The 19,361-nt window shown below is 40.6% G+C and overlaps 2 protein-coding genes across 2 annotated transcripts in view; one reads left to right on the forward strand and one right to left on the reverse strand.

Annotated features, from left to right (window-relative positions):
* The window catches only part of LOC148903949 (helicase ARIP4-like), a 39,816-nt gene extending 36,993 nt beyond the window's left edge, over positions 1-2,823 (reverse strand). The window contains 2 exon segments of the mRNA XM_089011619.1: positions 2,391-2,475; positions 2,680-2,823. The gene's annotated coding sequence lies outside the window, so the exon portion shown is untranslated.
* Positions 2,824-8,707: 5,884 nt separating this feature from the next.
* Positions 8,708-19,361, forward strand: part of bsna (bassoon presynaptic cytomatrix protein a) — a 58,411-nt gene continuing 47,757 nt past the window's right edge. Inside the window, 2 exon segments of the mRNA XM_089011646.1 lie at positions 8,708-9,078; positions 15,127-15,754. Coding sequence (XP_088867772.1) covers positions 8,900-9,078; positions 15,127-15,754 — 807 coding nt within the window. The 5' untranslated portion in view covers positions 8,708-8,899.

Below are 19,361 nucleotides of genomic sequence, written 5' to 3' on the forward strand. Positions count from 1 at the left end.
TGCTACTCTCCAAATAATCTGGGCAAGAATAAATCAAGAAAAATATAATAATAATAATAATAATAATAATAATAATAATAATAATAATAATGTCTCCTCTCAACAAGCAGGAGCAGCTAGACTCCGTGCATGCAAGCTGCCTGAAGACAAAATCATAGAGTTTTGTCTGCATCGAAAAATAAATCATCTACAACTGAGTTTAACTCATTCACTGCCATTCCTGAATTTATTCGGGAATTGAAAAGCATTATGTGGACCGCCAGGACTCCAATGTGGCATCCCAGAAAATGTACAAGATGACGCGTAAGCTCTGTTGGAAATGGGCTGATTTGTCTGCTGGGAATTTGTGTCAACTAGTATCAAATAGTAGTCTTGGTGCAACACACAACGATTCACCATCGCGTTATTTATGTTTTCCTTCTAATTTTGCAATCAACACGGATCAACACAAAGTTTTCAGACCAAACAAAGTACCCAAAATGTATTGTGTGTCGCTTCCTCGGTCAGGGGCGTTCCTTCCGTGACGTGACGTTAGGAATCGTCACCAACTCGAAAACAAGACTTCCTGAAGTCTATTCAGCGTGAGTCTTAAAACGTAAAATATAGCTACATATATGCGGTGGAATCTTTGTAAAATACGCTCAGTAGAAGTCATTTGAAGTGATTTTACAAATTATGGACATTACTTGACCGTAGGCGTCGGTTGTCCTTTAAATGTTTCTGTATTTCTAAAACTCAATAATGCGTGGTTCCTGCAATTTGAGTGAAAATGACAAAAACCCTGGCACTGGAGTGGACACATTTTTGCACATCGTCTGGCGGTGAATGAGTTCATAATCAGAGGGAATGAGTGCCATAAATACAGCCAAGTCTGTGCTTGCCTTGCTTCTCCCCAACACGTAACAAACAGGTTCCCAAACGCTGCCTCTTTTAGAAATTTAAATATGGTCACACTACTTTAAATTAAATACGTATTTTGTTTTGTTAAATCCATCTGGGACCTTCTTCTTTGCCACTTTCCCAGATTGTAACGTGGTGACCCCCGAGGTCGCAGCTATTAATACAAACTGTCGATTTTTTTCTGTCATTTTCCCACAACTGGTTGGATCTGAATTTTAACCATACTCTGTTTGCAAAGCTTAAGCAACATTTCTCATTGAAATGAATGAGATATTAAAGGACAACCGACGCCTGCGGACAAGTTGTGTCCATAATTTGTAAAATGGCTTCAAATGACTTCTACTGAGCGTATTTTACAAAGATTACACTGCATATATGCTATATTTTACGTTTTAAGACTCACACTAAATATTCAGCTTGTGCATTTTCCGGGAAGCCACATTGGAGTCCTGATGACTCGAATTGATACGGGAGGACTTCTTTAATCGATTGCAAACATTTATGCTTTCCTCTTCAGAACTATTTGAATCATATTCATAACTGGATGGGTCACAAGAAAGCATCTTCTCCAAATCTGAAGCCATTATTTTGATTCTAGAGCAAAGCAAGACGTCCTGGCGTGTCGTCACGAACAAGGGGGCGGGACCTTCTGAAACTCTGCATCTCCGAGGTCATTTTGAAGTAATTTTGGGACACTTTAACTCATTTTTATTGGTGTTTTGGATTTGACTAAAAATATCAGCCTGCATGTTTTGGGTATTTTAGATGCTATAAAAACGTTTTCTGTGTCAGTTAGGGCACAAAAAAATGCTGTCGGTTGTCCTTCAATCTTCCATTCAAGTCAATTTGGTTTGTCTCTGTCATACGGCTGTTAAACTTCACATTCTGGTGTGGTCAGTGTGGCATGGCCAAAAAGCTATTTTACTTTCCTCTTTGTTTTTTATGTCATTAGTGTATTGGATGGAGCAAAAACTAACTACTGGTGAATGAAGTTGCATCTCACTCTGAGAAAAATACAAATTGCGTATTTCAACAAACCAAAGTTCACGTTGTGGCTGCAAGCACAAGCACAATTCTGGTTATTCTTGTTAACTGGCTATTTAATGAGATCGATTCATTTGACAATAAAAAAATGCCATATTTTCTCCCCTCAAATTACTCTATAAACCGAAGGAATCCCATGCAAGCACAGTGGGGTTAAACGCAACTCTCATCCCAGAAAGATGGAGCAAAGACTTCAACTCCAAACTTCATAATACCGGGGCACACCCACTTAAACCACGATTTCCCGATTGTCTTAAACCTTTAACACTCAAGGCAAAGTTAAGAAACTGTGACGTACTCATTCACCAAATAGTTACTATACCAACTGAGTAAAGCACTTAGTCGGCTCCATGCCTAAAAAGTTAGACCCACATTTAAGTCGAGTTGGGTTAAAGTACATTTAATACGATTCAGAGCAACATAAGGGTTAGAACCGAAAGGTGTACCTCATTTTGTTGGGCCCTCGGGAGACAGTTAGGTAACCTGGCATACAGACAGTTGGGTGGCGATAAAAATTGCGCACGCACGAGCCTATAAAAAAAACAGAAAAAGAAAAAGCAGGGCGCTCGCTTGTTTCATAACCAAGATGGAAATCTGCAAAATTGCTTAACGAGGGTACCGAGGTTGCAGCCGCTATTTTGTCTGCAATCTAAAAAAGACTCCCATTCCACACGACCGCGCGCATACAAAACAAGCCGAATAGAAGTGCTTGCAAACGAGAAATCCGTCTCTCACCTGCCCTCCCGCTGTCGGTCTGCTGCAATTCGGCTCCCAAACAAAAGGCAAAACAAAGACGGGCGTGTAAGTGTAACGACATGCAGGGATCGGAGGCTTGTGGAATTTTAGTCATCACTTTGTTGTTACCAGAGGGAGGTAGGGCAGCCCTCGTTCTCCCTGCCCTGCACTCAATCACCGAGACGAAAGTTCCGGAAGTGCACGAGCAACCGTAGACCGGCGTCGAAGCTCCATGGCTACATGCTTCCGTTAGTCTTACCGGTTGAATGTGCCACACGTTTTGTATAGTAAAGAGTTTGCGCACCGGTGACGCCACAATAGTGGACTGTATCACATTATCGTTCTTATTTATAATTGTGTGCTTGTGCGCATGGGTGCCATCCGAGGTGATGTTAAGTCATAGGTTGGTGAATCTAAAATGTATATTTTTGAAAGCGAGTAGTAGCCCAACAGCGTAGGGGTAATATTTAAAATAATCTAACGTGGTGGTGGGGAGTCGCTGGAGTTCATTTCAGTTGACTTTGGTCGAAAGACAGACTTCACAATTAATTGGTTAGTTGAAAGACACAAATACTATATGTGTCTTTCAAATTAAATGTCGATATGACATAGATAAACAACCATTCATAAGCCAAATCCGCACCCTCACTGAGTGGGAACCACAGACTGCCCTCACACTGGTCAAGTGAGTGTCCCATCGTACCATTAGCGACTTAATCTGAAATACTTATACTGCTTATCGGGATATGACAAGAGTAGGTGCCCATGTGTTTCTAAGTACGAATGTTTGTTGGTCGATGTGTAGCCAAAGACAGCTGGGCTAACATCACAAGCACGTTAGCGACCGATGTGAGGACGAGAGATGAGTCGTTCGCGAAAGAACCGGTTGTAAAAGCCAGCTCTTTGACAAGGAACGACTGCAGCCGGCTCTTTATAGAGAGCCACTTATAGGAGCCGACTTTTTTCCCTTCGGTTAGAGCCGCAGGTGATTGAGTTTTACACGCATACACACACACAATAGTTGAGGGGTTATTAGAGCTCTCATTGAAAACATTCTTCAATGTTTTGCTTGTATGGCTCTCTTAGTCAAAAAGATTCCAGACCCCTGTGTTAGAGACACAGCGGGACACTTTAAGCAACACATGAAGATGAGAGAGTGAGACGAAAGAGAGCTCGATAGCGCTACAGTGCTACTAACGACACGGTGGAAAGTGGAAAAGTGTGAAAACTGATCGGAAACGTAATGACATTTTGAATTAATTTAACTTAATTGAAAGTGGACAGAAGAAATAGGATCAACCTGCTCACAGCTGTGGCACTTGGTATTTCTTAAAGCCAATCTTTGCTGAAGACTAGCTATAAGTTTTACCCGGATGCCGCTTTTTTTCTCTTTGTTTTACTCATTTTATACACATTTGTATATTTATACATCAGTAATTCGTTTTATATGATTTTACATTACTTTTTGGTCGTAAATTAATTTAAGCAACAAAAAGTGAGAAAAAGAGCTCCTGTGTTTTGCTTTTCTACTTTCATTTCTTTCATAACTTTGCTGCTGTGAAATGTAAATTTCTCCACTGCGAGACTAATAAAGGCAAATCCAATCCAATCCAATCCAATCCAAAAAACTGAGGAGCCATTTGACAGCCGAAAGAGCCGTCTCTTTTCGGTGAGCCAAAAGCCAAAACTTACTCTCTAAAAAGTGCCGAAATTCCCAGTGAGGACAAAGCGACCAAAAAAAATGGATGGATAGTTTAAATGCTATTTGGTGAAACGTGTGTGTAATTTTTTTCATATTTTTGGAAGTGCTACATTTGTGAAAAAGCTCAGCATTAAAACGATGTCAGAGAGCGATTATTTGCATTGCAATATACTGTAAGAAACTCAACAGCAAACAAATAGTACGATGCTGTACTGCGCTTGAACCGAAAATAATGGACGAGCTGTCATACTTGAGTTCCCCGCACACTTGCGGTCTTTAGCGTTCCTACATTGCCATCTAGTGGGCCAGACGTGGTTATTTATGTAACAGTGAATCGTAATATTTAAGCAGACAGCTTAGTTTCACGACATATTCTTGATGTTTGTTTAGGGGTTCATAATTTGGATAATTTGTTTCCGCCTTTTCTTTTTAAAATGACAAAATACGTACACCATATAAGCTAAAATCCACAGCAGTTATACATAAACACCATTTTTTCTCCATCAAGTCAAAATGGAATTTTCCCCATCCTTGAGAGTTTTGAAAGGCGTTTATAAATGAAATGTATTATTATTATTATCATGTTGCGGCTGTCTCTCAGTGCGCATTTTGATTCGGGCCACCATGCCTGGAATTTTTTTTTGTCCCTGTGCTTATGTGGGTTTTCTTCGGGTGTTCTGATTTCTTCCCACTCAATTAAAACTGTAAGTTGTCGACTGGTGTGAAAGCACTTGAGGCTCTGTTGCTGCCATTTTCCACCTGATTCTTGTCCCGTAGGCCTATTTTCACGTGTACTCTTTGGCATTTGACTCAGCATGATTCAGACTTGATCTTAGTTTTACTCCATGGTGCTTTCTACTATCTTTGTGACTGCTTTATTTCCTGTTTATGATATTTACCCATGTTAAGCGCTTTGCTACAGCTTCAGCTGTTGTTAAAGCGCTATATAAATCAATATGTTTTGTACTGTGTTATATTTTCCACCTGATTCTTGTCCTGTAGGCCTACTTTCATGTCTTCATAATCCCATTCCCATTGTCTCCCCATACTGTACAAACTATGCATTCTCAACAAATTGCTAGTTATTTGTTGTTCTCTCTTTTTTGCAGTTCATTTGCCGTCAAAAGCTACACTCTCGACTTCTCTCTCAGTTATTCTTTCTTCATTCATGTCTACTGTTTAAACCGCTATCGAAGCAGCACATCTGACCCAATAGATTGATGTCATAGTGGGCCTGCAAGCAAACGCTCGGGAGTAGAAAACAGCTTTAAGTGACAAAGCAGATTCAGTATGGATGTTTTCCAATGTGAACGTTGCGTTATTGATTAGATATCTGTGGAGCAACAGCGGCGATGGACGTCACTGGCTGCTCAGGAAATTGAAAGTGTTCAGGTTTGGACTGGTTTCTGTTTTTCCTCATCCTTTATGTCTGGCTTTATCCATCTTGCGATAGCTCAAGGAAACATTTAATAGTCCAAGTTAGTCATGCACATATGCCAAATTTTGCTCACATAAACGCTGCCCTCCAACAAAATTATTCATCCATCAGGTTAAGGACACAGTGTGTGATAAACCTGATCATGATTTGTAAAAAATCCATGCATCCATCCACCTAATCCTTCCATCCCTATCTATCGACCACGGTTTGCTCATGCGGACCACACAAAATGATATGGCAGGCAAGATCAGGCCCCCAGGCCTTAGGTTAGACACCTGGTATTATTTTCATTAGACCAAACTTTTATCCTATACAGGTACATATTTTTTAAAGTCACGGTTCCTCTGCCTGACTTTGGTTTTGAAAATGTCTCTCTTCTTTCATTTGACCCTTAAATTTTCAAACGTATCAAAAAGTGTGAAGTTTTTGATTAAAAAAAAAAAAGCACCTTCCATCTGCTGTTGCGAGAAAAGCTGCTCACTCCTCTGAGGCCGGCACACATTTCCGACAAGAACAGAATCTCTTACATCACTCATTGCTGTAATTAATTTTGCTTTTTGGCGGTGAAACACTGGAGATTAGCTCCTTTGTGAGGTCCTTTTTGAAAGATAAAAAGGCTGACACATTTTTGGGGGAAGTGGGGGCGGGTTTTCTTATTCAGTCACTGGTTCAATAAGATCTATTGTTAATTAAATGCCAACTTCATTAAGATGTATAGAAAAGGTCGGCATGCAAAGAGAATTAAATAAAGGTTAAAATGATGTTCTGGGATTGCAGATATCACAGTTTCTTATTCGAAAATTTACTCCTTGCTTTGCCAAGGCAACTGAATGATTTTCTTGACGTTACATTCACTTGCAAAACTGTTTTTATGCAATTGAAAGTTTTTTGAAAATGGACTCTTGTGATTTCATTAACAAAGAGCAAAATTTTGAATTGTTGCATCTTTTGCCGCTCTTTCATGGAAATCCACTAAGGTCAAAGAAAAGGACTTGGCCAGTGAAAATGCTGATGAGGTCTCTGCTGCCCATCAGTTATTCAATTTGATACTTACAGTTGACCAATAGTGTTTTATGTTACTCAGAGTAAAGTGGAAGCTTGGCACGTTGCTCATTTTTAATCTCCTTAAGTAATCGACCCCCCGCGGCCGAGTCAATGAGTCCATCCAAATGATTGACTCGACTAAAGTACATACTCGATTCCACAATGATCACTTATTTCACCGCTGCATGAATTGAAGGTGTGACCCTGTCATTCTGAAGCCTGGGAGGAGACATTATCTGATTTTGTTTTTCCTCCCCACAATTCAAAACAGTCTGCGTGTCTATGGGTAACGTGTCTTACTTTCATCACTTTTGGCTTTTGCTTGAGAAAGTGTAATGCAATTCAAGTTTCTTTCTTTCTTGCTTTTCTTTATTTACACTTGTGTGTAGAGAAGACTTCACCATGTAGCGTATTGTCCACCAAAGTTCAAAGTCCGGCCCGGGGACCAAATGGTCAATTTTCATTCGGCCCGCAGACTCTGTCGTAAAATCAATAACGTCTGGTTCACATGTAGAAGTAATACATCGGGCACTAGCGTTGTTACCTATGTGTGTTAAGTGCTGCTTTCTATAGGCTTAATTCGGAGCCGCAAATTAATATATGAGTAATTGACCGAATGATGCCCTCAATTTTCTAAAATGGCGATTTTCTCCAGTTTTTTTTCTAAAATGGTGAGAATCAACAAAAGAACAATTATTTTGAACTGTTACAGAAAATGTTTGTGTTAAAAAAAGGAACGTCAAGTGAAAAGTCAAGTGAAATTTCAATGTCAATTAAATTTTGATATGCATGTTTCAAATTAACCAAACCACATACTTGCTGAAATGTATACTTGAAAGTTTTGAAAGGAGTTTGGAAGTAAAATGTATTATTATTATTATTATTATTATTATTATTATATTTGTTATTTAGTTTTTTTTGTTATTTTGACTTCAAGACGACGCCGCGAGAGTGGCTGCCTTTCCAGCAGCTCCTATGTTTTGCTTTTCTACTTTTATTTCTTTCATAACTTTGCTGCTGTGTAATGTAAATTTCTCCACTGCGAGACTAATAAAGGCAAATCCAATCCAATTATTATTATTATTATTATTATTATTATTATTATTAATAATAATAATACTAATAATAATAATGATAATGATAATATCATTGTCGTAGTTATGAATAATGATATTATTAGTAGTATTCTTAGTATTATTATTAGATGATAATCATTATATCATTATAATTATTTGATGATTATTATATTATTTTACTTCCTTTCATAACTTTGCTTCCATGAATTGGTATTTATATGGTATTTTTTAAAAATAGTTTGTATATTATTATTGATAATAATAATAATAATAATAATAATAATAATAATTAATAATAATAATACATATGTGTAAGCTTTCAGTCGTACAGGAATGGTCCAGTAAGACTTTAGTTTGCTGACGAAGCTTCTTGGATAAGAAGCGAAACGTCCGACACCTTCAAAGAAGTACAGATGACGGCTGAATAAACCTTTTCATCGACAACAACAACAACAACAATAATAATAATAATAATAATAATAATAATAATAGCTGTTATATGTAAAGACTGTCCGCCAAGGTTGCCCCTCGACCCCTACATTTTTAACACGCCAAATCTGACCCCCTTTGCAAAAAGTTTGGACAGCCCTTCTATAGCCGCTTCTGGAGCTCTAATTTGTCATTCTAGTCCTATCTCGTACTTCTACGCCGCCTGTTGGTTTAATCTCCCTTCTGCCTGAACGGCCCGTGCGCGCCCCCGTCGCACGTCAGAACCCAGCCTACTGGTGCTGAGGCTGACGGGGAGGAGGATGAAGACGATGGCGATGATACAGGAGCAAGGCTGAGTTCGCTCTCCTTCTTGTCTCTTCCTCCCCCTTTTTTATACCCCCATCCGATTTCCACTCAAATAAAAGGGCACATTGCCACATATAAGCAAGGGGGTGGGGGTGGGTTCGGACTGTTCGGCTGGCTGTAACGATCTTCACCGACCGCCCTGCTCTCTCCTGAGCCGAGATCGAGATGGGGAACGAGGCGAGCATGGAGGGCGGCGGGCAGCCCGGAGATGCCGGGATGATGGGCTCCGTGATGCCCGGAGGACCTGCAAGCCAAGGACCGGGAGGACAGCACGTGAAACCCATCAACGGGTCGGCTGCCGGCGGAGGGATGGGAATTGGAGGCCCCGGGATGGGAATGACGAGGTAAGGCCAGCGGTTCGGCTAAATAAATGTGTTTTGGGGGACTAGAATGTACATATTAATTTAAAAATTGCATTAACGGGATATCTTCGCGTTGCGCGAGAAGTCACGTAAAAAACCACCGACCGCTTCATCGCCATTGAAAAAAAAACAATACTTTCAAACCATTCATTTGACATTGAACGAAAGCGAACGCAACGGCGGTGTCATGTGCTGCGATGATAGTATTTCCCCCCTCTTGCGTGGACTTGGCGTGACGAGCTGCAGAAAAACGCGCCCGAGCGCGCGCCCGCTCGTACACAACCGCACTGACACGCACGCTCGCCTCCGTGTCTGTGGTCTCCCACCGAATGCAGAATTCGTGCACGTCAATCACCAAAATTCTGCTTCGTGTAGTTGTTTTATTTTCGTGTGTGTGCTTGTGTTTGCGCGCGTGTGTGCGTGCGTGTGTGTGTGTGTATATGTGTGAACGCGCACGATTCGCAGGGCTTGCCTTGAATGTGTGGGCGTGTGTTTGAGGATGCCAGTCATAGTGGTACTATTATGTTAGAGGGGGCTTCAGCAACTAACTTGTCTACATGCCTGTTGGGAGTTGCAGATCTGTTTATCATCAAAGCATCATACATCATTCCGAGTAATGTATGATATGATTCAATAGAGTGAAAATATATGGTCCACAATCAAGCTGACATTGTGTGGAAATAACCGCAGAAACAAGCATACAATAGTCATGTGACATATATAGGGAGTGTAGTGTGCACATTTGATTCCCGCAAGCATGGAGAGGAGTGACGACATATCCGTCATTATATAACAGTGAATCAAAGGAAGGCACGATGACAGCTTAAGCCACCTTCTAAAAAACGCCAGCTCAGCCGTGGTCATCATAGGGTGCCTTATTTGATTTGAAACCGTGATATGTTGGGAGGAAATGTTTGGGTAGCACGCAGCACAACACATTAAGCATTAATAATACTAGAATAAGATGCCATGTGAACAGAAAGATCACGTGGACGATGTGTTTCCCTATCCAACCACCCCCTCCACTCTTCTTCGTTTCTCGCCTGCAATTCCCGCACGTCGTCTTCCTCCACTTATGTCGGACTCCCTCACTCCATTTGAGCGCCCTTGTACAGGGAGGATGCTTCAATGTCCTCTTCTGTTTCTCTATTTTCCATTACTTTACTCGTCTGCTATCGGCTACCGTACGTTTGTGCCGTCATATATTTGGAATAAGAAGGAGAAAGAGAATCATGCACCTGTTTGTAATGTTAGCGTCGATCCACTCATTCATAACTGGTGAGATTGAGACTGGTTGCTACGAGTCGATTTTGACAAACAACCATTGTCATTCACGTTGCAGCGGTTCACAAAAGAAGTGTGGGTCAAACTCTTAGCCTTTCGCTTTAATCAGTAGCCAAGAAATAGCGCTCACTTTTATCAACTTTGCTGACTCCTGTTATAAATGCTTGCCTTGTCCAAGAATAGTAAAGTACAGTATTTACTGTTTTTGTTGAGATAGCCAAATGGAAAATATACCTTTTAGCCTGATATCACTTTAATGTTGAGGCTATTGTTTGGAGAAAGTTAGCTTGAATATTGTATGGTAATAAAATTGAAAATAACCAATACTTTATCATGATTATTTAAACACAAATACATTTTATTTAGTTAGGACAAACTATATGTTTGGATTTCATCCAATGCGTTAAATCTGTAGTCACAGAAAATGTGAAAGAAGCACTAATTTACCAGATGTTTTTTTCTTTCTTAAAACTTTTACATATTCAACATAAAATGCTCCAATCACCGCACTGAAATGTGCAACAAACTGCAAAACAAAGGAGCCCTAATTTATTGCAAATGGGAGCTACACATGCTATAAATACATAAAAGTTACGAAAAAAGGAAAAGGACACGAATGTGTGATGTCTGGATTGGTATTAGGGTAGAAAACGAAGAAGGGAATAAAGAGCAATGATGTCCAGATGGCTCAATGAAAAGCACTTCGAGGGAGAGGAGGGGTGGTTTGGAGGCTAGAGAGAGATGGAGAGAGAGAGGGAGAGAGGAAAAAGAAAGAGAGTGAACACATATGGAGCAGAACATTCGCTTGCTGTAGCGTCACATGTTCATGTTCCATCTGACCCAAGTCGCACATGCCAGGCGGGTTTTTGTGTACTTTTCTGTGTGTATTAGTGTATGCCTGTATATTATCTACTGTATATGGCGGACTATCCCATCTATTCAGACATTTATTTGCTAAAAGAAAACAAAAAAAACGTCAAGTCAAATATGACAAAAAGTGCAATTTGTTCATCTGAGACAAACAACAACACGTTTGACAGATGAGTCCCATGCTAGCAAACATATGCTTAGCGCTAGCATAAACAAACCGGAAGTAGTAGCACAGCTTTGTGATGTCAAAATGACCATTTTGTATTTTGAAAAAGAGAAAATTGTTTTCGCAAAAATAAGAAGCTTTGATTTATTTCCTTATCCAAGTGAATTTGTACCTTACGACACTGTATATCAATTGAATACACAAAGTGAAACCTTCCACTTCAAATGCTTGTTATTTTTAACATTTTGAAGGAATACGTCGATGCTCTTGCGAAGGCACTCGATGCACCGCGCATTTGCACTAAATCCCGGCGCTGTCATGTTGACAGGTGGTGTCGCTGTGCAATTAAGCCGTTTGTGATGGTTTCCCTGCATTACCTCAGAAAATGAACGCATTGTGTTGACGGAGAATAGTGTCAACTTCCTGTGACTTCCATGTTTGTTTCAGAGGGCCATTAATCCGTGCCTGGCTGTTTTTCTCCCTCGCTGCAGTTGTGAAGGTCACACCGTGTTTTCTCATTATGTTGTCGACTAGAATTTGTCGCGTGTTCACATGCATGTACGCTTGTAGCACGGCAACGACGTAACCGATACCATCAAGATACTACTGTACGTTATGCTGACTCCTATTACCTCTGTGCTCTGACAAATGACTTTGTGAGTTAAGTGTTTGCTTTTCCACAACATTACGCTGTATATCTCCCTGTCTGTCTCTTATACTTCATCTGGTTTTACTCAGACGGTTGTAGAATACATCGAACAACCCCATCATTTCAATCACACTCAACCCATCCACCCTGTCTGAAATTTCTCGCTTTCTGTGCAAAAAAAACTGCATTGAGTGAACTAAAAGTCTTTCTGTTCAGTTTATTTTCCGCTCTGGGGGTTTAAAAAAAATAGGTCATTTAATCGGTTGTGGTCAAAGATTTGCACTAAGAACGGGATTTGTCTTCAGCATCTCGCAAGAGCGAGTGCAGCTTCATGCTGAGTTGTCCGATTGTGTTAAAATGGCTGACAATTCAATTCTGTTCCGACACTATCGTATCGATAAAATGTCTCCAATAAAAATTCAACAACGAACATGTGATTGATTTTATTTTGAATACCATGGTATATAAAATGCCAACTACCTACCAGTTGCAGTAATGCTGTGTGCTGTTGAGCAAGACAGTGTCAGAAAGAGAGAGACAGAGAGAGATAAAGAGAGAGAGTGAGACAGAGAGAGAGAGATAGCTAGCTAGCTGGCTGGCTAGCCGGCTGGCCGGCTAGATAAATAGATCGATAGAGAATAGAGAATGTCAAGGATGTCGGTTTTCAAGTATGGTGTTGCATGCCAAATCTAATGATTATTTCAGACCATCCCTCTTTTCATTCCGCCGCACTTTACCAAGATCATTTTCACACCTGTCTCCATTTGTCATGGCTTTTCATTTCGGAGTTCGAGGCGCTTGCGTCATTCCGTTCGTGGCCCAGTGGCTCATTCGTTTTCTGTGAAAAAAAAAAAAAAAAAAAAAAAAAAAAAAACATCCTGTTTGTTTGCGTTGTAAATCATCACGCTGCAGTCAAATGCCCAATGCTGTTTTCCCAGGTAATATAATTGCTGCCTGGGAGAACGGTGTAGAAGAGATGAATGTTTAAGTATTGTCCGCAACTCCTTGTGCTTGCAGCTTTTACAATGCACTTTCTCCAGATTATTCGTCAGAAGGAATGCTGCGGAAAATAAGGCATCTGAATGGTCCTGCGGCGATTGTTACGATTTACTCGATTTATTCAATTTGAAAATCCTTATCGCGCTTGTTTTCTGAGGCAGTAAATAATCACAGGGATGACTTTATCTGCTTTTAGTTTTTCATCTGAACAGCCTCGTAGTTAATAATGTCATTAAAATATGCCGTACATTCCCATCAACATGATTTTCCATGACACTGCAAAAGTTTGACAGTCACCAAAGAGGTGCAGTGCAGTTGCTCTTCTATGACAACAGGAATAAAGATAATAGATATACTATAGACCACACGTGTCAAAGTCAAAGCCAGGTGGCCAAATCTGGCCTGCCAGATCATTTTATTTGGCCCGCGAAAGCAAATCAAGCATCAGAATCAGAAAACCTTTCATCGTGAGCAACATGTCAAGTGTCATGATATTTGCTAAACTCCGAAACATTTCCAAATGTTGTATGTAAACCACAATAACAATCATTATTCTTGACTCAGATTTGAAAACTAGTTATTCATTAATTTATTGTGCCTTCAGTATCTAATATATGGAGAAGATATAACATTCTAATGGTTTCCCCAAATTCATAACAGACCTCGAGAGGAAACCATAACTACGATGTGGCCCGCGGAAATAAATGAGTTTGACACCCCTTCCACTGCATATATGCACAAAATAGTACCACAGACGTGAGACAGATGCATGATTGACAAAAATCCAGGGATTACTTCCTCCTTGGCTGTGTAACCACCGGCTAGTAGATGAATCAGCTGATGAGGCTAAAGTGAGATGGAACAGATCAATTCAAGCAAGCTGCAGCACCAGTAAAGCCGATAAAAATCTTGCTCATTTCCTGTTGCATTTTATACACGTGGAAAAAAGACAACAAATATGGCCGCGCCGTGTTTACTTTGCTAACATGGAACTTTGTAGCTGCCTATTCAATACTGGGAGCTGTGATCAAAACGACACTCCCATTATGTAGTAATAACTTCAGAATATTTGATCTTGCTCTTGTATTGGCTCTCACCAAGTTATGTGTACACGTTGAATTGAAGCATTTACGTTTTTAAACCCATTAATGCTATTTTTTCAAAGCTATGCGATGAGGCTCATCCTTTTGATACTCTGCTGCAATGCCATCACGGGCTTCTAAACCTCTTATTCTGTCTTCTTCCACCGCCGCCTAACTCCCTGAATCAGTAGAGCTTTGAGCTTCTTGTTGACTCACCCCATCAAATACGCACATGACACCGTGTGCGCAAAGCATGCAGAGCCAATTCATCCTGGTTTCGTGTGTTTGTTTTATTATACTGAATGTAAATTCTCCCGCCATGTCTTATTGCACACAAATATTAGAGCCTTTTGATATCATTGGTTTGGGGTGGAATCCTCGTCAACCAAAATAACGCTTTAGGAGACCTCTAACTCATCATGTTTGTTCAGCAATTAACATGAAATCATGAAAGCTACACGTCATTTTTAAAACTATAAATGTGTATAATGTAGGAAGACCGTTGAGGATTGTACTCACAGAATATATGTATGACTATATTGGTTCTAATTTCGTTCTCAGCTGAAGTTTTAGCACAAAGTAGAGTCCAACTGTCCACTTTTTGTATTTTGCTTGACTTTGCACAAGGCAAAATTGGGTGTAATGTTGGTGTTGAACCTTTGTGGGATGGAACAAGCCTTTTTGTGGTCGGTTGTGGCCATTTTCATCATTTGTTGAAGTCCGTGCATGACTTTGCGGATCATACAGTTGACCACACATGTGATGTGAGCAATCATAGCTCGCCTTTCACCTGTATGATCGGTTTTACACAGTCAACTTTCTACAACCAAATTGCCAGATGAGTCGGCACAACAATTCCCCAACCACTTGTGGCAAAATGAAAATTAAGTTACGGACATTTGTATGCTGAGTGCACTGTCGCCAGTTTACCAAAGTAAGGCTCGATGTCTAATTCTGATCTTCTTTTGCTTCTCTTCCAGGGGACCAATGGCTCAGATGGGTAGCCCCAAACTTGGCATGCAACAAGGAGGTGCAGGGGGAGGAGGAATGGGAGGTATCGGAAGTGGGATGGGTGGAGCAATGGGAGGTGGGATGGGTGGAGGAATGGGAGGTGGGATGGGAGGAGGAATGGGAGGAGGGATGGTCACTGGAGGTGGAATACGCTCCAGAAGTGGTGAGCCTTATCGCCTGGCGACCCATGACACTCCAACCTCCCCCCGTCACATGCAGTCAGGCCAGGGGTCCGGCACGGGGCCGAGCTCCACCCATGGGATGAGTCATAACCCAGCTGGTATCGGCATTGGATCCCATGCGGGACAGAGTCCCGGCCAGCATGCTTCGCGACGAAACCTGCAAGTCGACTTCAACACTTCGGGCGGTTCCAGGACGGGCCGATCCCCATCGGTGTCACCGGATCGGGGAATGACACCCACTTCACCCTACTCCGTGCCACAGATCGCGCCCATGCCAAAGAGCAAACTGTGTCCAGTGTGCAACACCACAGAGCTCTCCAACCCACCGGCTGTGCCCAATTACAACACCTGCACACAGTGTAAATCCACTGTATGTAACCAGTGTGGATTCAACCCCAACCCACACCTCACTGAGGTAGGTCACGCTTATTTGTGTCCTGATTCAGAGAATTAAGTCAAACCTTGGGTCTGTTTCACAAGGCGGCTTGAGCAAAACAGTCACTCCAAATGTCTCAAAAAGGAAATTAACTCAAACCAGAGGACTGAAATGTCTGAACAATGCTTTTTTTTTTCAATCGTCAGCTGTTGCCAAGTGCAGGATTGCACATGAAGAAAAGAAAATAATCATCAGTTTTCCCGTTTTACATGATTGTGATTGCAAAGGACTACGTCAGAAGTTATGCCACCCGAAGAACACCGTCTCTCTCTCTTAAACTTAGACGCCTTCCTAAAATGTGTTTAGACTCACTGTATGAATGCAATAACATTTCCAGCTCTATTGGAGTGAAAAATGCAGCAACCTCTCTACTCCGTTGCTATGGTGACTCCTCGAATTGGACATCCATTGATGCTGTCTTTTCATAGTCGTGGTGCACGTGCTTATCTCCTGGCGAAGACACTCTGAGTTGATTAAACTGATTCAAATCTGCTGTTCTGGAACCGGAAATTCAAGGTTTCCTATTGCAGAGTAAATCAACTCAGAGTTCAGCATCAGACATCCAGTTTGGTCAGGATTCTTTGTGAAACAGATACCTGGACGAACAATACAGCATCAACAATGAAAATTACAACCTTCTAAAACCAAACTATGGAGTACTAGAAGGAGCAGCTGTTCTAGTATTTAAATCTATTGATTGGTTAGTGTCCAATAACCTAACCGAGAATTTTCTGATGGATTAAGTTAAAAATTTGAAAAGAGCCTTTCACAACTTTGTCACCTCGCCCTTCTAATCTTATAAATGCGACTTGCATCCATAAATTGTCATGTCATAACATCAGATAGCATTTAGTGGAGTCAAGTGATGCCAATTAGGGGGATTAGCCAGAGATTACACTTGTTTTAATTATATCAGTGTGTAGTCTATTAGTGATGTGGCTCTTGCTGTTATTTCGTGGTTTGACCTGCATGTATTATACAACGTAGACTAACATATGGATGTTAACAAAAACAATTTTGTCCATTATAACTCAACTGAGTTTTTACAGGAAGCACTCGCCTCTTGTGAAACATGTACGAATCACATTAACCCATTTCCATTGTTGGGTGCTGGCACTTCATCATTTTAAATGGATAACATTTCGCGAGAGAATCTCATTTTATGAATATGGATGAGGAATTCTGAAACACCCACGCACCATGACGCATTTGCCGTTCTTTTTGTTGTCGTTCTTGAAAAATGACACCTGGCGAATATGTTTGAAGCCCTCATTTGTAAAAAACTGGTCGTTGAATAACTAACAGCTGGAAAAGTGTGGGTGTTGACCCCTTTCACTGGAAAAAACTGTCAGTAGGTGCTTGAACACCCACAACACGACAGGTGCGATGCCTCATCATCTGATATGGACACTATCACTGTTCAAAATCTGATTGCCAGCCAATCGCAGGGAACACATAGATGAACATAACATGAATGATAATAATAATGTATTTAATAGATGATTTGTATGAAGAACAGTCTGGACATCTAGCAAGTGATGTTGTCTCAAGTAGTAGTGCTGTCTGTGCTTTGTATTCTATCTCTGGATTGGCATTGGTTGTTGTTGTTGTTGTGTTTAGAAACAACTCTGAGCAAAAGCGAATGGTTACAACCAAAGTAATTGAAGTCTGACAGTTCACAGAGCAACACATCGAAATAGAGTCAATAATAAATGCAGCACTCACTCTGTATGCGAACTTGGGACCAAAGATGGGAAACACATTAGCAGGCCCTCGTGGTAATTCAAACTGATGAAATTATATTTGCTTGTGTCTTGAGCAACCATCTTCATGCCGAGGAATATTAGACCCGCACTCCATTAGTAAAGCCATCCAAACAAAAACGCATGGCTGCTTTTAACCAAAGTGCCTTATGTGTATGGAAATGAACACTTCTGCATATGGTGTACATGATTAAATTATATTTTAATCAAATACAAATACAGTTCGAACAATTTGGTTGAAGAATATCCACCAAAACTTTAAAAAAGAACTCTATGCTGTATTTCGTACTCTGTCCCAACACAGTTGTTGTTTTTTTGTCAATTTGGTGAAATTATGATTGTTTAGCTTCAAGACCGATTGATTTAACAAGACAATTAAATGCAGAAATTAGTCGTCTAAATCTCAGTTTGGCAGGCGTGATCTCCATTATTGTCAATATCACTGTTTGTTAAAGTTGACCGGCAAATTCCGAAGAAACATTCACGCTGTGGTATTCTCGCTAAATCGCCGATAGCGACACCTTCTGACTTGGAGTGAAACTGCAACTTATTTTTAAAACTCAACTCAACTGTAATATTTATAGAGCACTTTAAAACACCCCCGCTGTATACAAAGTACTGTACATGGAGCAAACCCCATATATAGAATAACAAAAAAAAATAAAATAAATAAAAACAAAGACAGTAAGAGAAGATTGCGTGTGAGGAAAAGACAAAGTGACCCAGGCTGTGACGTTAGTACGGTCGCCAAGCATAAAGAAGCCTTTTGTCTCACGAGGCAGTGCATTGGCACCATCTCGTGGCATTTCAAAATGAACACAAAAAATACATTCTGATTTTTTTACTAATGGAGGTGTGACCAAAGAAAATTCCCAAGATGTGTTGTGCAGTATGTACTGTATGTGTACCCAAAGAGACAATAAGAGTTTGGCATCATCCGTTTTTATGAAGCTTTATGACTTTATCAACAGAAACGTTCAAGAAGAAGCAAAATGCAAAGACAAATGGAATGAAATATCACTGTAAATAAAAAAATAAAGCAACTCTGAAAGAATGATTGAAATAAACTTGATGCCGCTCTAAAACGAAGCCACTAAAATAACACAAAATGGAGAAACTAAATTTGGCCCTTGTGTTTTTTTTGACATGAAAGACGACGATGTGGTCGTGTCATTTGTTGCTATTTCCGACATAAATGCATTCACTCATCTAACTCTTTCACTTTCTCTCGCTCGCACTGCCGTTTGTCATCAGACTCTTTTGCCAGCACGTCTTCTTCCCTGCAGCGTGTTTGTTGTTCAACACACTGCATGCTAATTTTAGACACAGTGTGCACACATGGCTGCTGACAAAAAAGGGGTTCTGATTGTGTGCGTGTGTGTATGTGTGTGCCATGCGTGAAAATGGGAAGAGAAAAGACGAGATAATTGGTTTCTGCAGAGAAATCTGCAGAATTGAGCTTTCTACTGCCCGTCAAACACATTTCACGTTCTAATTTGTCATTTTACTTTCATATAGATTTTCCCCCCATGGCAACAGTAACCGTCGTGCATCCTAAGGGTGTTTGATAGGGGTGTGCTAAGTTTTTGATGCCAGTATATCCATCCCAAATTCATACAACCATGTCTTGGAGGACATTGGTTGGTGAACTGGAACACAAACCGGACTTCCTGAATGTGTTTCCATTAAGTTGCATACAATTATCCGAAATGTCTTGCTTCTTCTTCTTTTCCTTTGGGCTTTTCCCTTCAGGGGTCGCCACAGCGAATCAATGTCCTCTATCTAACCCGGTTTTGTGTGTCCTCTTCTCTCACACCATCTAC

The sequence above is a fragment of the Hippocampus bargibanti genome, linkage group LG01 (genome assembly GCF_051943395.1).
Source record: "Hippocampus bargibanti isolate YZ-2025 linkage group LG01, ASM5194339v1, whole genome shotgun sequence".
Classification (NCBI taxonomy): Eukaryota; Metazoa; Chordata; class Actinopteri; order Syngnathiformes; family Syngnathidae; genus Hippocampus; species Hippocampus bargibanti.